This window comes from Mus caroli, chromosome 5 (assembly GCF_900094665.2).
Source record: "Mus caroli chromosome 5, CAROLI_EIJ_v1.1, whole genome shotgun sequence".
Classification (NCBI taxonomy): domain Eukaryota; kingdom Metazoa; phylum Chordata; class Mammalia; order Rodentia; family Muridae; genus Mus; species Mus caroli.
The window spans coordinates 77,355,733-77,382,479 of NC_034574.1; the positions used below are offsets into that span (position 1 = coordinate 77,355,733).

The 26,747-nt window shown below is 35.0% G+C and overlaps 1 protein-coding gene across 3 annotated transcripts in view; it reads right to left on the bottom strand.

Annotated features, from left to right (window-relative positions):
- Window positions 1-26,747, bottom strand: part of Epha5 (EPH receptor A5) — a 367,473-nt gene that overhangs the window by 43,717 nt on the left and 297,009 nt on the right. For all 3 annotated transcript variants that reach the window (XM_021161798.2, XM_029477706.1, XM_021161794.2), the window contains 4 exons: window positions 19,084-19,149; window positions 9,659-9,726; window positions 8,346-8,471; window positions 7,342-7,527 (listed from right to left, as the gene is read on the bottom strand). In XM_021161798.2, the coding sequence (XP_021017457.1) occupies window positions 7,342-7,527; window positions 8,346-8,471; window positions 9,659-9,726; window positions 19,084-19,149 (446 nt within the window). The remainder of the gene's footprint in view (window positions 1-7,341; window positions 7,528-8,345; window positions 8,472-9,658; window positions 9,727-19,083; window positions 19,150-26,747) is intronic.

Sequence of the window (26,747 nt, forward strand, 5' to 3'; positions counted from 1 at the left end):
GAGAGAGAGAGAGGAAGGAAGGAAGGAAGGAAGGAAGGAAGGAAGGAAGGAAGGAAGGAAGGAAGGAAGGAAGGAAGAATAAAAAAGAAAAAATCTTAAAGTCTGTTGTCATAATGACAATAATTAAAATAGAAATGAGGGTCTAAAAATGATCTAAGACCCTCTTGCTGAAGTAACCACATTGCTCAGACATAGGGCTTGAAGGAATAATTTTGGATTTGACCAGAAATCCTTTTCCTTGGAGCCATGCAGGACGTGGAGAGGAAGATAAGCAAGCCTATGTCCTCTCTAACTCCAACCACAGACAAGCACAATGGCCAGCAATTCTAGATATTCCAATGTGTGAAACAGTGGCACTTATATCTGGGATGGGGGTAGGCTAAACAAATGCCATGAAATTAAGGTTCATGCCACTTCTTAAGGAATGAATTATACCTGGAAATATAAATTTAGTCAGTTACTGTGGTGAGGCCAAGGACCCTTGAAGAGAACCTACTCTCACCACTTTCTTAAACCAGTATAATTTCTAACTATATTCTAAATATTTGTCCTTATATGCGCAGTTAAGTGTTACTTTCAGCCTTAATTAATGAAGCTTCTATTTTCAATGAAGAATTAATATTAAGAATTCAGAATGGCTAGACTTGCAGTTATAAAAAGAGCTGATTGGTGACAACTCGTGCCCATGTAATGTATTCATATCTCAACCTTTTCATATAAGATTCAGGGAACATCATGGAGGAGAGAACAAAAAGTCTTTGTAAGAGACCTAGGACTAAGGACATGTGCTGTGAGAGTGTCTATGCCAAGAAAAGGAAAACCAGGTAAATAAGTGAGACACAAAGAGTGGGGAGTGGATGTATCTGGATTGATGCATTGTGTGCAAGTCTCAAAAAAAAAAAGAAATCATATTTTTAAAAATGAATACTCCTTTAAGAAATGAATGAATCATGAGAGATCTAGTCCGTCCACATTTTCAGAATAATTTAGTGATCAATTGTCAATTAATCTGACTATCTCATCTTCCTGGAAACTGGAATGTAATACAATTACTACTTTAAAGTTATTCTGATATTTGGTTAAATTTTTTCCATTTCATAATAGAAGTAAATTTATTTCTACATTATTTTAACTAACAAATAAAACTATACAGTGTTTCATCTCAATAGAAACTTCTGCGCCTTTCTTGAGACTATGGAATTTTCCACCAATAGGAAAATTGTGCATAGGATATGCTTATGAGCATAAACCAAAACACACGTGGCTCTGTGCATAAAGGTCATATCATATGCCAACTTCAGGTAGAATATCATGAATCTGGTGGAATTTTTAGGGCCACTTATATATACTATCATATCATCTGAAAAAAGTGATATTTTGACCTCTTCCTTTCCGACTTGTAGCCCCTTGATCTCCTTTGGTTGTCTAATTGCTCTGGCTAGGACTTCAAGTACTGTATTGAATAGGTAGGGGGAAAGTGGCCTTGTCTAGCCCTGATTTTAGTGAGATTGCTTTGAGTTTCTCTTCATTTAGTTTGATGTTGGCTACTGGTTTGTTGTATATTGCTTTTATTATGTTTAGGTATGGGCCTTGAATTCCTGATTTTTCCAACACTTTTATCATGAATGGATGTTGGATTTTGTCAAATGCTTTCTCAGCATCTAACGAGATGATCATGTGGTTTTTGTCCTTGAGTTTGTTTATATAGTGAATTATGTTGATGGACTTCCCTACATTGAACTATCCTTTTATTCTCAACAATAAAAGAACATCTGGGGGGAATCACCATGCCTCACCTCAAGCTGTTCTACAGAGCAATTGTGATAAAAAAAAAACAAAAAAAAACTGCATGGTACTGGTACAATGACAGACAGGTAGATAAATGGAATAGAATTGAAAACCCAGAAATGAATCCACACACCTATGGTCACTTGATCTTTGACAAGGGAGCTAAAACCATCCAGTGAAAAAAGACATCATTTTCAACAAATGGTGTTGGCACAACTGGTGGTTGTCATGTAGAAGAATGAGAATTAATCCATTATTATCTCCTTGTACGAAATTCAAGTCTAAGTGAATCAAAGAACCCTACATAAAACTAGAGATACTAAAATTTATAGAGGAGAAAGTAGGGAAAAGCCTCAAAGATGTGGGCACTGGGGAAAAATTCCTAAACAAAACAGCAATAGCTTGTGCTGTAAGATCAAGAATTGACAAATGGGACCTCGTGAAATTGCAAAGCTTCTGAAAGGCAAAGGACACTGTCAATAAAAGAAAAAGGCCACCAACAGATTGGGAAAGGATTTTTACCAACCCTAAATTTGATAGGGAACTAATATCCAATATATACAAAGTGCTCAAGAAGATAGACTCCATAAATTCAAATAACCTCATTAAAGTGGGGTTCGGAGCTAAACAAAGAATTCTCAACTGAGGAATACCGAATGGCTGAGAAGCACATGAAAAAAAATGTTCAACATCCTTAATCATCAGGGAAATGCAAATCACAACAACCCTAAGATTTCATCTCACACCAGCAGAATATCTAAGATCAAAAATTCAGGTGATAGCAGATGCTGGTGAAGATATGGAGAAAGAGAAACACTTCTCCACTACTGGTGGGATTGCAAGCTTATACAACCACTCTGGAAGTCAGTCTGGAGGTTTCTCAGAAAATTGGACATAATACTACTAAGATCCAGCAATACCTATCCTGGGCATATACCCAGAAGAAGTTCCAACTGGTAATAAGAACACATGCTCCACTATGTTCTTAGCAGCCTTATTTATAATAACCAGAAGCTGGAAATAACCCAGATGTCCCTCAACAGAGGAATGGATACAGAAACTGTGGTACATTTACACAATAGAGTACTACTCAGCTATTAAAAACAATGAATTTATGAAATTCTTGGGTAAATGAATGTATCTGGAGGATATCACTCTTAGTGAGGTAACCCAGTCACAAAAGAAATCACTTGATATGCACTCACTGATAAGTGGATATTAGCCCAGAAACTTAGAATACCCAAGATACAATTTGCAAAACACAAGAAAATCAAGAAGGAAGACCAAAGTGAGGATACTTCATTCCTCCTTAGAATAGGGAACAAAATACCCACGAAAGGAGTTACAGAGACAAAGTTTGGAGCTAAGACTACCCCACCTGGGGAACCAGCCCATAATCAGCCACCAAACCCAGACACTATTGCATATGCCAGCAAGATTTTGCTGAAAGGACCCTGGTATAGCTGTCTCATGTGAGGCAATGCCAGTGCCTGGCAAATACAGAAGTGGATGCTCACAGTCATCTATAGGATGGAACACAGGGCCCCAATGGAGGAGCTAGAGAAAGTACCCAAGGAGTTGAAGGGCTCTACAACCCTATAGGTGGAACAACAATATGAACTAACCAGTATCCCCAGAGCTCGTGTCTCTAGCTGAATATGTAGCAGAAGATGGCCTTGTTGGCCATCATTGGGAAGAGAGGCCCCTTGGTCTTAAAAATGTTATATGCCCCAGTGCAGGGGCACACCAGGGCTAAGAAGTGGGAATGGGTGAGTACAGGAGCAGGGCAGGGGAGGGTATAGGGAACTTTAGGTTTAGCATTTGAAATGTAAATAAAGAAAATATCTAATAAACAAACAAACAAACAAAACAGAATATCATGAATCAGGAACCAAGCCCCCCTCCCCTTTTGATATACAGGGTCACTCACTAGACTGTCTAGTCAGTGAGTTTTTGTGGTCTGGTCATCTCTACCTACCCAATATTGGAATCACAACCTGATAGCATTATGCCAGAGTGTTAGATGACAGCTGGAACCTGGTACTGTTATCTTTGCCTGGTGAGTAATTTATTGACTAAGTCACTCCTTCATCCCATGGAAATAAAGATAACTAAGCAGGTAGGATGGTGAGTTTTTACTATGTAAAAAGAAATTGCTTCTCATGAAGTCATGGGGACTGAGTTTGATTTTGAAAACACAAAACAACAAACAGAGTGTTCTGCATTTGTAGCTGCAGGAGTGCAGCAGATGAAGACAGGAGGGTCTCAGGAGCTCACTGGCAGCCCTGTCTGGCCTACATGGTGTGTTCCAAGTCAGTAAAGTAGTCTGTCCAAGAATAAACAAGGAAACAAAACAAAACAGGACAAAAGGAGTGAGTGGCTCCTGGGAAGCAGCATCTCAGGCTCTGTCTTCACAAGCATGCAAACATATATGTGCAAGAAGAGTGTTCCCTCATGAATATACACAGAATTGAAAGAAGGGAGTTTTCTAACACTGTGAAAAAAACCCCATAGTTTATGTCTTTATTTCATTCCCCCCTCCCCAGGGTTTCATTAAATAGTAAAAATTGCCACTGCATATATTGATCATTGTGTCTTGCACTGCAAATTAGTCAATTAAGCTGAAACCTATGGGATTTTTAATTCATAAGACTTTTCTTATAAATGTTATATATAATATACATATTATATATAATATGTATTTCATAACCAAAAATCACAGAAGGAATCCAAATGGGTCCTTATTCTTTTGTCACCTGCAGAGCAGTGACATCACTCATAGTCTGGGGTACTACTCCAGACTCCCTGCTTCAGCTTCAATCAGAAAAATCTCAAGAGTTGGTTGCACTTATGTCTCATTATCTGTGTGCTGCAGGTTGAGAATAATTGCTGAATAAATTAGCATCAGATCAGAGAGCATGAAATTAAGGACACAAATAAAGTAAGTCACAACATGGTAAATTGAAAACAAGTTGAAGCCTTCCTAAGTTGAACATCAAAGGTTGCATTTAAAAACAGAGAAATACAGTTTGACCTCACACAGATCACGAAGTTGAAACCGAAGAAGTTATTTTCAGCTTTTACATTTGCTTTCCTACTACATAGTCTTCCTTTGGGTAGCAACATCAAGCAGAATATTTCATTAGGAGAACAAAAATTGAAAACTATCTTCTCCTCAGCAGTGTCATTTTTTAGAAGAGAACTCATAATCTGCATATGATCGTTTGTTGACTTCCACATTAGCTCCTAATAATAAATGCTAGAGATGGGTAAAAATATATGAGAAATTCGCCTGTGTTATTATAGGGTGTTGTGTCCATTAAGCTCCTCAGAACACTGCTGTATAAAGATGGTCTATAATAAATCAAGAATGTGTAAATATGAATGAATACTTCTTATAAATTGGAGCATCACCTACTACTCTGAAACACTGTTATTTTAATACATGAAAAATATGTCTTTTCAGTAGTATAATTTTTTTTATCACACAGATCTACTCACCAAATATGCAAAAGGACATTATAACAGTCGTTATGGCTAACTATCACTTGAGGTGGGCATTATTTATATTTCTTGTATGACAGTGTGGCTCCAGGTGTTTAAAGAAAGTGGTTGTTTTGAAACAGATTTACATAAGATAGATTTACTTAAATACTCAGTGCATTACCTATCCTCTCTGAGGACAACTCTCTGTTTTGTTAGAGAACGAAAAACTGTATCAAATATAAGAATGTTAACCCTAAGATTTAAAGAAGAGTTTTGGACCAAATATGGGAACATTATAGATCATTGCAAACATCTTATAGCACTGGAATGACCAGCAGATCACACTGAGGTTGAATGAGGAGTGACTGTGTCCCAGGATTTGTGGAACTTCAGAAGGGATAGAAGAAATTGTGAAGAATGTGAGATGTATATTTCAGAGAAAAATGCAAAATATTAAAGCCCAAATACAAAGTACATATAGTTCTGCCCTATTAGGAAATACTTTATTTTTACTGTTTAACTCCTATTTTTCTCTGTGAGAGGAGACCTTGAGTCTCCAAGAAAGCAGAGACATCACACCTGTAGCCCTATATAACAAGACTGCATGTGTACTTATAGGACAAAGCCAGCTGAACCATGCCACAAATATCCTGCAAAAAGCTGGAATTTGGGAGTTTTTAACACTTTTTCTAAATACACTGTGGCATGTGTAACTTTAAGCATTCTTCAAATACACACTTGACATTTCTGAAATTATTAAGCAGAGGTTACTGTGGCAGTGAGAATTTTTAAAAGCTTGTGTAGCATTTTATGATCCTATGTCTAAACTTTTTAAGAAGGAAAGTAGTTTCTATAATTTAAATTTTATAATAATCCACATCAATGAGATAAATTGAGGTACCTCAGAGCCCCAAAAAAGGTATCATGGCATAAAACTGGTAATAGGCGTTGCCCAAGGAAGTACTCTGACTACAGAGCTATGCATTTTGTATTGTTATATTCATTTGATTCTCATTCATTCATTCATTCTTTCATTCATTCTCCCCCAGCCTAACTGTGTGTATTCAGAATTATTGATATGACATATGCATATCATATCAAAGAGAGTTCTCTGAGCAGGTTTTTATGAGTACTAACTATAAATTATGTGCCTTATGACAAAATAATATGGAAGAAAGTCATTCCTGGACAAGTGGATTATCAGTTAACTTCTTTATTGAGCAAGTGAACATTAAAATATTTGAAATCCTTTATGGAGAGGCACATTATAAAAATATATTCATAAGATGTTAGCAAATATTTAAATAGAATATAAACTTCTGGTAATTCTGAATTAAATCCATATTTCCTTTAATAAAAACCAAATTAATCCTTTTGGATTTTTTTGAGGCTGTTGATGAGAACAATTAATTCCCAGTAGCACAAAACTAAATAAATAAAAATTACATAAACAGGTACCAAGAGATGACTCAGCTGCTGAATGCTAAGCTCACAGCTAAAATTTCAAAACTTACATAAATAACTATTACTAAAATGCTTAATCTATTTTATTTTGTTGTTGTTTTACTCAATATAATTTTGTCTACTGTTTTGGTTTTTGGCAGTGAATTTATGGTAAATAAATATACTTTTTATAAGATGAACATTTGGTGTTATTACAGATCACCTTTAAGAAAAATCTACCAAATACTGGAAAAAATGCTACTAGTTGAGAAATTGATACTTTGTTTGGTCAGTTCTTTTACTGTAGAGTGGTAGTTCCCAATTTGTGAGCCCTGATCACAATGGTGGGCATTTAAGAAATGCAGAAATCTTTGCACTGAAATTCATAACTAGCAAAATTAGAGTTATGAAGTATCAAGAAAAATCATCTTAAGGTTGTGAGTTTCTGCAACATGAGGAATTAGAGTAGCAACTTTAGGAAGGTTGAGAACCACTGATGTAGAAGTCACAAAGATTTAAACAGACACCCATGATGTCTCTCTCTCTCTCTCACACACACACACACACACACACACACACACACACACACACACACACACACACACTCGGTGTGACTATACTTACTTTTAGTCACAACACCTTCTAGATGGATGATGTTTGGATGATCAAACTGCCCCATAATACTTGCTTCACCCAGGAAGTCTCTGCGCTGCTTTTCCGTATAGCCTACTTTAAGAGTTTTGATAGCCACAGGCAGTTCTCTTTTTCCAGGTAGTTTCAAGCGTCCACTGCAAACTTCACCAAATTCACCTTGTGATGAAGATGGAAGAACACTGTTTAAACTCATTCAGAATTCTTATTCTAATACAAATTCTAGCAAAGCTACAAACTTCTGAAGTATTAAGGTTCAGATGGAAGAAAATAAATTAAAAGTGAGACCAAACATCCACAGTACTATTAACAAAAGTACATGTCACATTTGGAAATATCTTGTGTATGTGATCTAAAGATACCTTAGGGCTTACTAGTTTATACTAAAGGTTCAGATGGAAGAAAATAAATTAAAAGTGAGACCAAACATCCACAGTACTATTAACAAAAGTACATGTCACATTTGGAAATATCTTGTGTATGTGATCTAATGACACCTTAGGGCTTACTAGTTTATACTAAACAATCCAAATGGTAACAGTAGATAGAAATTAAAAAAAAAAAACTGACTATAATTCATTTTGGTTTTTCTTCCTTCATAGTCTACTAGGACCTACTACTGATGATAAGAAAAGAAGAAAAGAGAATAAGACAAAGAGTAATTCAATTGTGGAAACACATGGTCAAGATGAATTGAACAAAGCAAATAATTTCCAGTATTACAGAATATACATATATATATATACACATATGCATATATATGTATATATATGCAAAGATTCTTTACTTGCTTCATAAATAAGGCAGACATTTGCTCATTTATATATCAACTACACAGAAGATAGCATCGAGAGATGATCCGTTACAATTTTGAAAGTTAATTACAAGAGATTAAGGATATTCTATTGAAGACATTGATGTATTATATTCTGTAGTACAAACAAAGCTGAAATTTCAAAATTTAGACATCCTCATACCTGCCCCGATAACTCTCTCAATGGTGATGCATGAAGCTTCAATCTCCTTGGCAAATTCATGAACAGCTTGATTGGGATCTTCATAGGTGTGCGGATCAATATAGGTTCTTACTCCTGGCAGTTTAACTGTAACAGTATGTGGGTATTAATGTAGTAAAGATGACTGCGCTTAATTATGAATTTGTGAACAATCAAGTGTGACTGAACTCTTTTACTTCTAAAGATGGTTGAGTTGCAAGAACATGCTTTTTCCTGATTTATGATGTTTCTATACATAGTTATTTTCATTTATTACTTAAAATGTGGGTGTTTCTGTACATAAAATATGTGTACATGATTGCATATTTGTGTAAACATATTTCAAGATACTGTCCAGAGAGTGGGACTTGGATGCTTATGGAGAACATTGTGAATGTTGAAGAAGTCAAGAAAATAATGGTTGGTTGTGTTTATAGAGTCATGTTTTCCGATATTGTAACAAATCATTAATTGTGACTTTGAAAGGCCATTTAAAGTAACTTCTAGTGGTTCTGGAGGAGAAGTCAAGAGGAAATCCGAACTTCTAATTCTCACTCTGTGTCTGTTCCCATAGATCTGTACATTACCTGAGTCCCAGCTGCCACTATTCATACCAGGATGCCATTTCAAAGATTGATAGCAAATACATAGGACGATGAAGTGGACTCCAGGCTTTTCATATGTTATGCATGGTCCTGGTAGACTGACTGAAGTGAAAGATCTCTGCCTCCACTCATTTTTCTAATTGATTCATGTTGTGTACCACTCACAGAAAAGTAAACACATTAAAATACTACAATTGAAGCTCTTTGAAGTTTTTTTTATCCTTCATATTGAAATGGGATTTCATACATTTCTTTAAAAATATGGTCCCTTTCAGGATATTTGAACCAAGACTGATGACAGAGAGTCTCTGTTCAGCAGGAAATTCCTACTATAGTCCTGCAAAAAGAAGCAGCTGCAAAACTTTCAGACATTAGATCTAATGCTCTGATTTAATGACAGATTTTACTCACACTCCATGGTGTTTGGAGTCCACCTGAAATGTTGATTTTACATACAATAGCATTTTAATAAGAGACAAGAATTTTTATTCTAATGATCATAATGGACATATTTGTTTTGAACCGAATAAACCAGTCAGAGGTTGCCCAAAGCCATGAGCTATAAATGCAAGAAGTACTTGCTTGTTTTTATAGGCAATGGGTTTAGTCAATTACTACAAATTGCCTAACCTGAGCAGCAATCATCATCATAATAAAGTCTTTTGCTTTTATTTTGCACAATTTGCTTACTGTGCCCGTTATGAAAGTGCATCTTTTCCTCTTCTGGATCCTGCTTTGCTTTGCTGTAGCCACACCGCCTAGAACAAAGTGAGCCGCAGTTAGCCACATCTAAACACGGTGAATCAATCACATCTCCCCAGGAGCAGCAAATGCAATCGACGTTTCTCAAACCCAGAGCCAATTTCCATGCCAGTAATAAGAAATGAGAACACTCATTTTGAATGGAATTCACATTTTGAGCTGCTATTTCTTGATGCCGAGAAAATCATGTTATCTAGATTATTCTGTCTCAAGCCTTCTAAGCCTATTTTTAAGGTCATTACCTCATATACCACACATCAGGCATTTTCTATTCTCTCTTTCATTTATTTCCAGCTCATTTGCCACTGTCTTTTCCAGCTTTAATTGCTCAACATTTTCCTCTTGTTCATGGCCTCGTACCTTCTGAACCCTCCTGGATATCTATATCTTCATCTTCATCTTCATCTTCATCTTCATCTACATCTACATCTACAACTATATATTCCTTTTCCACTTCAATGATCCTTAACCTAGAGCTTTAGCAGTTCTTTTCAATCATATTTACTCAGATAATTGTGTTATTCAAGAGAAACACGGATTGCCTCTAACCTCCATCCCCCAGATATTAGTGTCTTGCATTTTTCATCTAGCCAATAATCTGCAAATATTTGAAACCTTCTCTCAGTCTCATATCATCTAAAGATCGTAAATGACAACTTTTTATTTTGTGACTACATATTACTTTTCTTCGTATAGATTGACCAACATCCTTAACTGATTCTTTTTCCTTGATGTTTCTCTCTTCTCTCTAGATTTATAAAAAGGATAAGTTCAAAGATCCTTGGCAAAATCTCAGGTAGTCTTTATTTTATCCATCCACTTGGACTCTTTTGTTTAACAGCTCTGGATTAAGTTCTTGGAAAGCTTTATTCCAACTTCTTATATATTGCTTTCACAGAAGTATTCTGGGACCTTTCAAATTCATTGGACCTAACAGAAAAACCTGTGTATTTCTCTCTATTTTTCCAACTGCTCTCATCCAGTTTCTATGACTAATACAAAAATGACCTTGTCCCTTCAAATTTGAACATTAACTTTATGTACTTTGCTATGTATGACTCAGTTGTCCGAACTTCTATATGTTATACATCTTAAGACTTGTCTCCGCAGTATTTCTCCTACTTCATCATTAAATAGCTTTTCATTTATTATCTGGACATCAGTGCCTTCAGAACAGCATCTGGCTGTTTTATAGCTTATTTTCTAAAGTGCACTAACTATTCTTTCTTGATTTATTTTGGTTTATCAACAGTGTTTTTCTATGGCTTCTTGCTGTGCTGGCATTCACTATGTAGTCCAGACAGCATCTAACTCAAAAAATCCTCCTGCTTCTGCCTCCAGAGAGCTAAGATTAAAGATGTGTGCTAGCATGTACTCTGACCCTCAAAAATATACTAGATTTCCTTATTGTCAAAACACACAACTAAAGATATTATTCTGTTGAATTTTCTTCCTACTCTAATCATTAATATATAGTAAATTATTGAAAATATTCTGCAGTGTTTCTAAAATATACTACACATAAATGAAAATCCCTAAGACAGTTCTGCATGTTTTCATACATTTGGACTTATTGGTTCCTTTTCAAGTATATTCTCCATAACACTGCAACTTTTGATTGCCTTTTTAGCTTTTGCTTTGTATATTCCCCCTAAACTCCCAATTGCAGGTATCTCTACTCTTTCATGATGTGATTCTCACACTCTAGTGCAATACCTCCACTTTAGAACAAGTTTTCTTTAGTAATTTTACTATTTGTCAGGTAATTATATGACAGGAATTAGTATTCATTTACAAATTTCATCAGTGGACTAGTATCTGATTCGGAGTTGGCATTCAACATATTTTTACATTGATGAATGGATAAATGAATGACTCAATGATGTTGTGATTGTGCCTACACAATGACAGGTATTTGAAAGATGACTATACTGATGAATACCGAGTTGATGTGGTACATGATTAACTATATATAACATTAAACAGCCAGAAAATATGAAAATATTTAAATTATTTTCAGTGAAACTCAAAAGAAGTGATTTTACTATTCATAAGATCCCACCACAAAACTGAATTCATTAAACGTTTCATTCATTACTGCATTAAAAAATTCAAACAGAATGACTGATTATTTCATTACAAATTTGCTTGACAGTTATTTTGTGCTACAGGTACAATGTTAAATAGGTCTTTACCAAAACTGCTCTTTGGTTTTGTATATGGGGTTATTCAAAGCATATTCAACTATTTTAATATGAAAACAATTCATAGTTTGTTTTGTATTAAACAGACATAACACAATGATAAACACAGTACATCTAACGTGATGTTTTAAAAAGGACAGCTACCAATATTATGATTAAGTACTAAAAATGACATTGTATGTTACCCCTAATGCATTTTTGGAAAAACAAAAATAATGTGATTAAATATGTATTGTTTTAAATATGTATTGTTTTTAGGAAAGAAGACTACTGTTTAGCAACTCAACGGATTTTTTAAACTTCATTACTTCCTTGAATCATTTCTTCCTGAAGAGCCCTTAAGACTTGAAACACCTCATCACAGTGAGGTAGACAGAAAAATGTAGAAACAAATACACAAAATTGTTTGGAAATTGAATTTTGTCCATTCCAGATAATATGTGCTATATCAATAAGTTGTTCCTAGTTTGCAGGGTATTGCATGCCTTTTTATCTCTAATGTGACTCGGGAGAGCAGTCAGTGCTGTTTCTTATCAACAATGCTCTAAACACAATCACATAAATTTACCTTGAGGCTTTTGTTATCTACGTAATACTGGAAGAAACTTTATTGTATGAACTCTAAGGAAACCTAAATGGCTTATGCATCCTTCCAGTCTACCTTTGCAAACAAGGATCCATCTCCATTCTCAAGACTCCCATTTGAAAAGTAAATACAGTAATGATAAGCTTTCAAAACTACACCTACAATAACCGTTACTGTTAAAAAACATTATAGATATTTAAATAAAATGCAAATCCTTCATACAAAAGAAGAAATAAAACTTCAGAAATTATCTGATAAAACATCTGGGAATACTTTGGTGAGGAGAGGTTTAAATGTTATTTTCTAGACGTGAGAGTCTGGGGGTAATAGAAAGGGGTTGTTTTAGACTGTGAATGGCTGTAACATATACACTGCATGTCACACTAACACGTAAAATTAAGCTCTGGAACTCACAAAGCATCATTAAAACAATCTTCAACAAGACACAGCCAGTGAAAGTGTAGCTGGCAGAGGCAGGCACTCCAGCAGTTCTGCCTCATTAACACAACTTTGCATAGAAGCATGTTCAGTCAATATCATCTTCTCTACCTGCTCCAAATGGATACTCCAAGTGTACATGGATGGTTCTCACTCCTCATGACCTACTCCTTCTACATTCTCAAAATGTTATTTTTCTTCAACAGAAAAACTCTTATGTTCCTTCATATAACATGCTCATTTGATGAGCTTTAAAATGATTGTGCTAGAAGTATATGGAGTGTTTGTTTTGACAGAAGCCCTCTGATGATGTATTCCCTTGTTTCTCAAGAAAAGTATTTTCTTTCTGTAATGACACAAGCTATGAAATGATATATAACCCTAATTTATAGTCATTAATTAGCACTAATTAAAACTTCCAGAGGTGCTTGACACATAAATATAGTCATGACCCTATGTAAATTTCAAAATTAATTAATTGTATTCCTTACCCATCCTAAGAAACAAGGTAATATATCTTTGGGAATAGACATACTGATCTTGAAAATATGATTCCAGTCATTAGACTAGTATTTGGACTTTAAAAAAATCAGAATCCATGAACAGATAAACACTCATCTATGTAGAGCTGGCGGTATCAGTGGATAACATATTTCTGGGTATAGATTTACATTTCATAATAAATTTGCAATATATATGTAAGACACTACAGAATACTGAGAAATACACAGAATCATTGATTTGTTAATGGCACTCTTGTGGCTAATGACAAAATGGGTAATGAATGAAGTAGCCAAGATAAAGCATAACCCGGACTCTAACAACAGCCTTTTTTAAAATCAGAGTATCCTAGTAATCTATAGTGATACGTTACTTTTTTTCAAATGAAATAATGTTGCATTAGTGGAAGGGGAGATAGTTTCAAATTCAGGTTTTTTTTTTTTTTAAATTGATGCTATGTATAAGATTGACATATGACAAACATTTCTTTATCAGTCTTCTGTTTTATGAGTTAATTATCATGTGCCTTTCTTGATCTTTATGGCAAAACTTATATAAACCCCAAAATATGTAGCAGCATTAGAATTTTTGTCTTGCTTGTACACAATATAGTCTTTTAAAACCAGGTATCACTATGTAATAGCTTGCTGACCTGAAATTTCCTGTGATAACCAAGCTGGACTCAAGCTCACAAAAACCCACTGACCTCTGCCTCCAGGGTGCTAGTATTAAACACCTGGACCACCACTCTGAGTTAAAGTAGTTTCTTTAACCCATAGATTTTGTGCCTCAGCATTCATGTTTTTTCCTGATATAATAATGAATTTGGAGAACTTTCCATTTAGAATATTTAAAAGAGGCACAGCTTTAGGGTAAATTTTTTTGACTTTTGCATTTCAGGATTCTCTCCAATTAAATCAAGAGTTTGGGTTCCTGTTTTTTTGTTTGTTTGTTTGTTTGTTTGTTTTGTTTTTTTCTCAGCACAGTGTAGGTTGAATGAAGTAGGGTGAACTCAGTGAGTCAAGGACACTTGGGGTACATAGTATACTCCAGCTCAGTGTGCTTTACAGAGGAACACTGGTGGGTTGAGTTGGGGCACATACGATGAAGAATTTTATCCACTTAAAGAAGGAAGTTTTACTTAAGAGCTCAGTTAAGTCTATGTTGTAAAATATAAAAGCATATGAACATTAGGTTTTATCTATGAAACACTGCATAGATAAAGTTTGTATTATGAAAAAACATTTTTAGCAAGTGTGCAGTCATGGAGTGAGTGAGTGCATGTAAATGGGTGTTTATTGGATATTTAGGTTATATAATAGCAGAAGGTAATATGATTTTAATCTATATTTTTTCACATAGATACAAGAATGCAAGCGTCTTTATGGAGTAGGTCATACAGAGTTAAAAAATATATACATATCACCTCATTGAAATGTCTCAACTGTATTTCTCAGAAGAAATGCCTCTATATGGGAAAATTATCTTCTTCAATGTGAGCATGGCATGATGAATATTATATCAAAAGAACTTGCAAAACATTTGGGTATACAAAATTTGTAAGTGTTCTGTTAACTTTGCCTTGAATGATCACTAATAAGAGAATACTGCACACTTTCAGAATCCAAAGGTGAATTATAGCTTATTCTCACTGCTGAATTAAAATTGAATTCATTTAGAATTTTAATATAACAATACATTTTATAAAGCATGATAGATTAGTATTAGTTTCTAATTTCCTGCATAATTTATACAACTATTCCAAGAAACATGTAGTTAATATGAGAAAGAGGTATTTTTTTTTAATGATGGCTATGTAGGTACATGTTTTGGAGATACATACACATGAGTACAGATTCCTGGAGACATTAGAGGCATCACATCTAATGAAATAGAAGTTACATGCCATAGTGTGACACCCAACATGAGTGGTAGGAATCAAACTCACTCCATATGGAAAAATGTTATGTACTCTTAAACAATGAGCAGTGTCTCAGGTCCCTTGTTTTTTTTTAACCATTGTGTTAATATTTGCATTACAGGATTATGTAAAACTCCACTCTTATGTCTTTAACTAAAACAGTTATAAATACAAAAGTTGATTTGCATGGTGATTTCAATGATATTGGTAACTGGGGAAAAAAAAGAAATAAAACACAAACAAGAAGACAATATCTCAGGCTTCAAGAGGCAAAAAGCAGTTTTTTTTTTTTCCTTTTGCTACTGAGGTCACATGAAGAAGCATGTGGAAATATGAATATGGTGAAATCTACTGAGTAAAGATGAGAGTCACTCTTGGCTTGAATTTAAGATACTGATGAAGTGACTACTTAGGAACTAATATATTTCACTGTTTTTATAAATATTCCATAAGTATTTGTTGTTTTGCAGGAGCATAAACATCCAAATACCAGCAATAAATTGCAATGTCTTATGAACAGTAAGTGAAAATGTACTATATTAAAATTTGATAGTGTTTTTGAAAAATAGAATAATTTATTTTGAGAAGTGAGGCAATGATCACACTCTAGACAATAATGGTAAAATAAGAAAGACAAAAGGCAGTGAAAACAGATGTTCTGAAGATTATATGGGCAGGCTCCTTTCAGAAGTGGTTTAAATTCAGATATCTAAGTTACCTTCTTATATAGCAAAGAAATAGCTTATGTTAAACAACAGATTTTAGTTTAAGAAGGAAAGTGTTTGGAAAATTAATGCTGTATTTATAGATATGAAGACTAAGAAAATCAGATGTAATGATAAAAATAACTCGAGAACAAGAATTGAAATAAGATTAATTTAAAATTTCATATTGAAAATTAGGAAAATAATGTTTTGTGTTTTTCTGCTAAAATATATGAAAGAACAAAAAAATCACAAGCTTAGAAGCCCCAGGAAAGTTAAAAATAGCTGTATTTCAGAACTAAGAATTTGCATTAGTATTGTTCATATCATTATTTATACAAGTATGTTTCCTAAATTTAGCTCCCTGTATTTCTCCAATATACTTAAAGGTATTTATAAGGACTGGTGTATCTTCAAGGGGAGGTTACAAGGTATGTGAATCACATAATATTAAGATCAAAATCACCACACATATACTCATAATAATCTTTCTAAAAGAAAAAATGAGATTCCAAGATCTAAAGTATCTATAAATCTTTATGTTCATAAATGAGAAAGATTACAAAAATTTAATGAGAACTATTCACGTGGCAGCTGAAAAATCTCATATTGCTACACATACAAATTCAGGTGACATTATAGGAAATGCATGTCTTCCATAAATATGAGTGGTAAACACTTTATCCCGAACCTGAGCCCATCATTTTCATCTAAATATTTTTTACTCCACAGCAGCACAAACACATACACACAAAAAAAAAATCAATGTAGATTTTCATCCTACTTGGAACATTGCTTGGTGCAGGAAGTTAAGAACTGTTTTTATAGTTGGATTTCAACTGTGAAGAACATCATTCTCACATTCTTCCAACAACAAAACAAGAAAAAAATACTGAATGATTGAAAATATTATGCATGCGTGTGTGCATGTTCATGTGTGTACCTACAGGTTGATGTGTGCATGCTTGTTTGTGAGTGTATGAATGTGTGTGTGAGTGCCCAAGTACATGTTTATGTGTATGTTTGTGCGTATGTGTGCATATGTGAATGCTCTGTTCTCATGATGGAGGTCAAAAAGTGATAATCTCAATGAAGTTTCTCATCATCTATCTTGCTTGAGGAAGCTTTCCAGGTTTGCTGCTCCGTAGAAGAGACTACCTGTTCCAGAATCTTCTGGACACTCTTCGGTGTCCACCTACTATGTGCCAAGAGTTCTGTGATTACACATGTTCCCTGCACTGACACACTCAGTGTGTCTGCAAGCCTGAACTCGCTATCATCTGCATGCCGAACAGCAAGTGTTTTATCCACTAATCCATCTCCCACATCATTTTGTTGTTGATGTCTTGTTGAGTATTTTATTGTAGTTAACTTTTAACTCTACTCATTGTTTCTCAACCATGGATGTTTAAATGTTTAATTATATATGAAATTTTTGAAAGTTAGCAAAGATGTCAAACAAAATACTACTTATTTTTCTTATGACATTTTCTGTAACAATTTCTGTAACCAGCCATTTGTGTAAAGGAGAAAACACAATTTGGGAACCATTTTTTGTCTCATTGGGTGGTTGGCTTGTCTCTTTGCTTGTTTTCCATGCCATAACAGAAAAACTAAAAAAAATATATTTTACTTACAACTCATCATTTGTGTGATTTCAAGTGTTTGGGGTTTGTCACTGAATCCTGCTGCTAAGAGAAATGCATACCTCCAACACTGGGAGCAAATATGAACTTAGTGTACCTTCAAACCATTTTCCAAATGAGCAATTTTCAAGAGGCAGAGAAAAAGACCCATGAACTCCAATAGTCTGTACTAAATTTTCTTCCTGTCTCAGATCCCTTATCTCTTTTCTATCACCTCTGACGTGCAGTTCTGTGACCCCATTGCACACACAAATTTCACTCATCCAGAAAAAAAAACAATTATTCTCAAATAATAAATATAATAATTTAAAATACCTCTCTTGACTCAGTGGTTAATGCACTTGCTGTTCATCCAAGCAAAGTGAGCTTATTTCCCAGAACCTGCCGAGTCACATACAAACATTCATGACACCAATGGATCCAGTGTCCTCTTCAGGCCTCTATGGATATCTCCACACACATTCATACACACACACACACACACACACACACACACACACATATTATTTTATACTGTTGTCTTTTCCTGACAATTTTGACTACATTTGAAAACAATACACAAATGAAAGGACTTGGACTCTAGTCATCTAATCAACAAAAAAAGTCTATATAATTTTATAATCTATCTCACTATGATTTAGCAGATCCTCAAAATGTAAAAGTAAATTCTTATCTACCCCATCTTATACTATTAAATTTATAAGCCAACTAATTATTTAAATTTTTCTTTATTTGCAAATAATGATGGTTACCCAACTTGGACATTGATTCTAATTATAATTATTATTTATTAGTTCAGTGGCATCAAAATAGGAATATCACTTCAAATATCAGAATTAATGTAATTTCATTCATTATACCATTGTGTTTCCTCATCAATGTCACATGCATCCATGATAATTATGATGAGAGAAGACTGTGATCACATTATGGACACCCCATGGTTCTCAGAGACAAAATTGGTGATTTTTACCTGGACAGAAGTAGCATTGTACTTCCATGCGTGATATGGATTTTACTGAATGGAACAACGAAAACAGTGACATGTTAAATATGACAGATGCTGTACTCCTTAGAATCTGAAACCAGATTCAAATCAAACCACTGGAGAGGCTGGTAGAGGAAGCATAGGTCTTGGCAGATACACTCTGCTGTACTCACAGTTCCTTATTTGAGATAATCCATTGTCAAATTACTTAGAAGTCTCTCTTGAGAATGAGATCTATCTAAATTTCTCAAAGTTAAGGTTCACGGAATGGTTAGAATGTACAAAGATGGAGAAAGTAAAGAGATTCTGGACATAGTGCATAGAGGTGGACATAACATAGGAGTAAAGTGGGAGGGAACACTAACCATATTAGGCTTGGATGGGCAACAGCGCACAGGGAAGAAGCCCTCCCACAGCCACAATCGCAGCAACTGCAAAGCAAACAAGAGAGCCCAAGATAAGGAAGCAATCCCACTCCCTCCGTGCAGTATAAAGACTCTGGGTTTTACTTGGCGGTCTGCTTTACCTTTCAAAGGTACATAATTCCTGCAGGTAGATAATCGATTTTTTTTCTCAAGGTACCATTTAACTTAAGAAATCTTCCGGAATGAGAAATACAGAACTGTTTTAAGTAGCTTTTTTTTTCCTTTTTTTCCTTTACTTAGAATGATTATTCAGAAGGAAACATAATTAGCCAAAATATTTAAATTAATTATGTGCAATCAATATGATTTGCAAATAAACGTGCAAAATTAAGTATTTGTTTCCTTATGAATTCTCTCAGTTATATTTCGAATACAGAAGTAATTATTTAACGATGGATCTTGCCAGTAGCCTCATGTTTAGAGTGAGAAGAATGTCTTACCCTTTCGACCCACTGATACTTATTCCAGTGAAATTACTTATCATACTCTATTGAAACTATCATTCTAGGTGTTTCTAAAATAACTTATGAAAACCATCAATTTTAATTTCCATTTAGGGATGTTAAAATTGCACTCCCAAATGCATCATTTCAGATTACAGGTATACAAAAATGAGTTATATATAATGTGTGCATTTGGGGGGAATGCTGCAAAACTCAAAACGACTTTTAATTTTCCAAATACTGATAGAAAAAGCCTGAAAACACAAAGTAAATTATCTAATAAACTGTGATTTTATTGGTAGAAACCATGCACACTGATGGCAGAAGGTAGCAAGGAAGTGATTTAGTGCTTCAGTGCACCCATTTCCATTTATATTTTGAATAGCATTTATAGTAATTTCAGGAGAACTGTAATGAGACTGAGTAATGATATCATACACCAGCAGGTCCAGGCTTATGATTAAAATCTTCCTATTTTGAACGTGATTTGAAACGTTTCTATCTCATTTTATATGAAAATTTGAGAAGGAAAATCAACACAACCTCTAATATATTTCCAAATGCCTATGTGGACAGATAAGCATTTCCAAAGATAACAACAATGTTTTTTTTCTACACAAGAATATACAGGTCCACATGTTTTATTTCCTTCTTAACGTTTCCCCCTCTTCTCTTTCAAAGTATCATGATACTTTAATTCTAAGTTGTGATCAGTGTAGGTGTATTTGGTTATTGCTTGATATAAGAATATTGATACTAAACAATTTCTTTTAAATGTAAATATTTATGATTATGGATTTTTAAGATTAACACAAAGTGTATATGTAGGTACACATATGGAAAATTAACATACTTTATTCTTTAGGCAGATTTTAATGTATTTGTATTAGATAAATAGACTTGGGTAGCTTTATGCCATTACTATGACTAAGATACTAGGGTCTAAGTTTTTCCAAAGCAAATCCTAGTTCAAGCCAAAACCAAAATTCAGATCATCTCAGTACATCTGCCATTCCTGCTTTCGACTAGCATTCCACATAGTTTTCCAGAAATTCCAATGGTTATAATGTCATTCACGTAAATTTACTACTGTCCCTGTCTTGTGTCAGTGCTCCAATCACAGGTAGAAGGGCACTGACCTGTGGCCCACACCAGCCTATCAGTCTCTTTGTCCTGCACTGTTTTACTGAGAGCAGTCATTTCACTTGCTGTGTGTGGCTCCTTTTATGATACTGAGAATGTAGAGTAGAGATTGGTGAAGACCTACATATTACTAAGTGAAAACAAGAGCAGCTTGGGGCTGTAATTTATTCATTTGTTTGTTTGCTTGCTTATTTATTTATTGTATAGTGTTAGTGTCTTAAGATGGAGATAATACCTTGATTTCACTAATTTTATTTCTGAATAGAAATACGATGAATAACAACACTCGTTGATAATCACTATTAACCATAAAACCACCATATTACTTATGCCTACTAATATAGGAGATGTGCATATACATTTATTGTACATATGCAATACAATTCAATAAATAAAACTAAACAGCAATTATTGAGGCAAAGCTATTTAGTTGATTTTAGTGGATAAATGGCAATGTCATGTCTCCCTAATGTACAACTTTCTCCATGAACATTGTAGACATGTAGAATTGTGCTTTGAAATGCTTCCACTGTCAGTCATAATTGGGCATTATCAATAATCAGAGTTCAAACAACTACAAAACTGTTATGACTCTAACAATAGTACAAATGCTTTATTTAGTACTCTTATCTATAAAAACTGAGGATTACGCTGCATGGATTAAACTGAATGCCTCTACTTCTCTCCATCTCTCTCCCATGCAATTCATTATAATAATAATTAAAAGAAAACTCTACAAATAGTGTTCTTGAAATTTATTAATCTTTTCATCTGTTGTTACAATTTTGTTTTACTTTTGATAAGTTTAATAAAACAATTAAAAACACTTAAACATGTATTCAGCTGTTTTTTGGATCATTCCTTTGGATATTACTGACTCTAGTTAGACTTGTTTCAAAATAGCTGATAGATAAATAGGTAACTAAGTTAGCCTCTTGGTGTGTGATTTGAAAGCTATGAAACAGTGATAATAATGTGTCTTATTTCCCAAGACTGTTTAAAATTAGAGTGAGAGAGTATAAACACGTTACTTCAATCTACACAGACCTCTACTGGGCAAAGTAGATATAATTATTCCAGCAATATCATAAGTATAAAAAGAGACACTTTTTATCAAAGAATAATTAATTTTGTCATAATTTATGTGCTACTATAATATTAAGTAGTCCTCAATATAACATAATTGACTATCTACATGCAGATAGTTGGTCTAATTTTTAGGAGCAGCATAATGTTTTTAAAATTTCCACAAAAAGTGTTTTGTAAAGAGTTAGTAATGGAAGGCTCTTGTATTCATATGTTATTTGAAAAAAAATCTGAGATTTTGTTTTTATGCCTATGTGAAGCAGATAATAAGTAAAACAACTCCACAAACAGGTCACTTAAAATAAATCCATAGGTATTTGCTACAAGGATACCATACCAGCAGGTAACATTAAAATGTATGCTTTCCTTAATCAATGAATAGTTCAGAAAAGGCAGGTCAAAAATTCCTTCAAGCCTAGAAGATAATTTAGAAACTGATTCCAAATGTGTTAGAAATAGCAGCTGATAAAATCTCTGGGAGCTATGGTTAGGCACAGGTATATCTGCATTCCTAGAATCTCTTAGGACCTGGAAACCTGCAAGTAATGTCAGGCCCTATAAGAAGAGAATGACTATTGAAGGCTAAAATCACTTAGCCCTTTCAGGCATATAATTCAAAACATGTTTTCTTTTTAATAAGAAGCTTCTATTTATCTTCTGACATGAAAATGTATTTATCTTCTGACATTAAAATTTGAAAACAGAGTTTTCCACTTCTATGGGTGTGTGTGTGTGTGAGTGTGTGTGACATGTGCACCTGTGCCAGTGTGAGAAGATAATTTCCCTCTTATGGAAGCAGGTGATTATACCTCAAGGGAAGAGAATTTCACGATGCTGGATCAGAAAAACAAGACTAGAAGCTGTGAATCCCTGACACTTAAATTCTTAGGCAAGAGATCATAAGAAAGAACAATTAGATGATCTCAGATAAGTGATAAGCAAGACAGCCAAAGACCTGAGTTCTCAAAAGAATTGTTTGGATGGACATTTTTCTTTCATTTTAGTAGTAAAATAAGACAACTGGATCATTACTCCTCTAAGAATAAATTCACAGTCCTACCCTCTGTGCTGGAGTAAACAGTATATTATTTGGAGAGATGACCCATTGCTTACTCTCAGTCAAGTTTACATCTTTAATATTCATTGGCACGAGAAAATAAACTTTGAAGCCACTGTCCCAGGTAACGCTGGTGACAGGTAATGTCTGTCATTTTTGGTGCACTGATCCTACAAGTAGGATAAGAACAGTCCTCTGCCTTCAAATTGTCTGCATCACTGTTACAACATGTAACATGTGGTTGGTAAACATTTCTAAGGACGGGCTCATAACAAATTACAGCAAGTCATAAAAAGAGTCAAGACTAGTCACTACTTTAGTTAGCAGTGTACTCTAAGTAACTTTCCTCGAACCTCATCATTCAATTCTTTGTACCACATTGTTTCTCACATTCCCATTTCCTTGACTTAGTACTCTGAACGTTTAAAAGATCTCACAAAGACTTTGGGAGATTTACGGAGCTCCCTTTCAGCTCAATATTGTTTAAATGGAAATGCCACAAAACGCTGAAACAGATTTACACAAAACATAGCATGTCGGGTAAAACAAACTTAATTTTGTTTTAAAGAATACGACCTAGTTTGATCCTCTTGCTGGCAGAGAGCATTGATTAGAAGCCACTTTAGGGAGTGAAGGGTTGATTTCAGACCTATACTCTATAGTGTTTCATTAAAGGAAGCTCAAGGCAGGAACTCAAGGCAGGAGGCGCGTGGAAGAGGGAAGTGAAACAGAGTTCAAGGAGCACTCCTCGCTGGCTTGTGCCACATGGCTTGTTCAGTATATTTTCTGGTACAACTCAGTATTAATACTCTAGGCATAGCACCGCCTACAGAGGCTGGATCCTTCCTTACACGTCAATAACCAATCCATAAAATGCCCCATAAAAGACCTCAAGACAACCAGGTAAAGACAATACCTCAGTCTACCTTCCTTTCTCACTGGTCATTTAAAGATTACAAAAACTAAAGAGCACAGAAAGATTCCTTGTGCAGACTCAGCAATATATGCTCCATTTTGTTATTCATATGGGAGTGTAATAGAGATTATATCATATAAACGAAGGCAAAATCTATTATTTTTATTTACATTTCAAAACTGTAAATCTATGAATCTACCTTAAAGAAAAAATTCAAATATAAACGAAAGCAGAGTCATTTTAAGTTAGGGAATGAAAAAACAGTCAATTTATTACATTAAAGCCAATTATCTGAACAAACTAATTAGAGAAAAAACAATCAAACCAAAAAACAAAAATAAAAACAAACAAACAAAACTAAACAAATGCTTAAATAAAACAAACCCAAGTACTTGAGGAGGGAAGACTTTACACTGCACTTGAATCTTTTTTTTTTTCTATATTTTTCTATTCTATACGCAAATGATGGGTCTCTATACTTATTACATTTAATCATTTTAATGAACAGGAAAGCATTAAGATAGGAAGCCACAGTTCATGGTTTCCTCAAAGCAAGGCTATTGTGGGTTGGTCTGAAGCTGCATATATTCTAATGCTAAATACTGACTCTTATAGTGCAGTTGACCATGATGAACATGATGAGCGGATCCTCACCTATAACAAGTGCTATGTGAACCTTGCTCCTTAATTGATCTGGTCAATAAAACACTGGGGCCCGTGATGGAGCAGTGGAGGAAGAAAGGCAGGACTTGAAGATCGAGTAAAGGGGTTGCAAGGAAAAGAGTAAGAAAGAAGACAGAAGCAGAAGATGCTGCCATGAGAGGTGAAAACCCAGAAACAGCAGGTAACAAGGGACTGTATAGCTGGGAAATAAGTTAGAACAGCTAAAAACCTGTCCAACCTAGGCTTACGGCTTGCGAATAAAATACCAGGATTGGGTATCTTTTATACAGGCTAGCTGGAATTATAAATTCATTTTATATTCAGTGCCCATCACACAGCTTAGAACCATAACGACCCGAGATAAGTTTCTACTCCCGGAAAATGGGCAGCTAAGATAGCCTAGTACAGCATTCTAAAGTGACAAGAGCAGGGTAAAAACCAAACACTGCCTGTCACTCTGGAACACTGAGATAATTAAGGAGTCATAGCCTGAGTTATGGAGAGTTAACTAAGAGTCTTCCTCCTCTCCAAACTCACCCAAGCAAGTGGAGACAGCACCCTTGTGTAGAGCAGAGTTCACCACAAATGCCCCAGAGAGTGGAGCCTCCTCGTTCCTGGGAGAGATACTAGAGGCCCCAGAAGTGTGTCTGTCTAAGAGGCAAACACTTTCTCATAGGCATAGCTGGACATTCTGGGCATCTTTGTGCAAGCTCACTTTCCTCCATTCTTGCTCCCCCTCACACAGTTTTCTGCATCACTACACTAAACAGGACATGTGCAGCCAGGCTCCACTCTTGTTCCTGAACTGGGATAGACGTACATGCTGCCAGTGACTGCCAAACTCCATGCCCTCAGCATAACAGACATAAGAAAGCCTCAGCTCAGGAGTGCAGAAGCTGTAGGCTTATCTATAATCAGCCCCTCCCTACAAATAAAAGAATCAAAACCCACCACGGCAGAATCCTGAATCCAACACCAGAGAAAGACAAAGGTACAGGAAATTCTAGATCAGGTAGTAGGGGTTGAAAATTGATATTTTGGAAAAAAAAACGACACACAAAGATGACAAACACAATAAAGACCTTTTGCTTTTTATGTAATGCTATTTTGAATGGTTAAAGGGCATGGATCGAGAGGAAATTGACACTTTGCCAATTTTACTTAATTGTATTGTTACATTTTACTCTTAGCTGAGTAAGCAATTGTAGTTTTCTATGTCTTTTCAAGGAACAGGACCTTAGAAAAATTTCATGAGCCTCAAAAATGGAATTTAAACATGTGTAAAACAGAATGCAAACTATGTTAAGGCAGTCGAGAGCAGGACATGGAGCACAGATACTGCTCAGATGTGTGACAGACGGGAAGAAGAATAGGGTCAAACCTTACTAACATTAATAAAGCAAAATACAGTAGACACTACAATATCATAGTTACAACATAAGTTAAAATAAAATTATGGAAGCTTGTGAGACCCTGACTTAGAGCATTTCTCACTGGGTGGTAAAGCTCCTAAAACATTCCCCCAAGCTTGTTTTCCCAGATCTCTAAAAATACAGCTAGAAAGAAACTCTTTGTTCTCTATATCCAGCAAAAAAAAACTTTTTTTTTTTGTTTCAATACCTTACAATCAGAGATGTGATAATTGTAAAAAGACCTAGCCAGGTGCTTGCCTGGCTCCCTGTGCCAAGGACACCCCTCCCCCCACCCCCACCAGAGAAGAGCTGTAGCCAAACTCCTCCCAACTCTCCTCCCAACTCCTTCCAACTCCTCCCAATTCCTCACTTTTCCTTTAAAAGACCCCTACTGTTACAGCTCAGGGTCGAACTCCCCTGCCCTGCTCACTGAAGGAGTTCATCCTCAGCTAGCTGATAATAAAGCCTCTTGCAGTTTGCATCAGGTGTGGTTGTCCCTCCAGTCATTGGGGTGTCGGCTCATTCCGGGACTTGAGCAGAGGCCCAGCTTTGGGGGTCTTACAAGCCAGAATCAGAACATAAGATACAACTACTTATAGAGTAGCATGAACAACAGGCACAAAATGTTAAGAATTGGCAACAAGGCCTATCGGATATATTAGAACTAAAGGTAGAGAATTTTACAGGTCATAATAAGCAACAGAGAGAGAAAAATGAAGGTTAGAGACTGGGCTTAGAAGAGCAGTTGGTCAAAAGATGCAGAATTTTACAGATCAGACTTAACAACAAAGAGAGAAAATTACAAATTGGTAGCAGGGTCTAAAGGAGAACTAACTAAAATTAACAAAGCAAAATAAAGTAGATACTAAAACATCAAAATTATA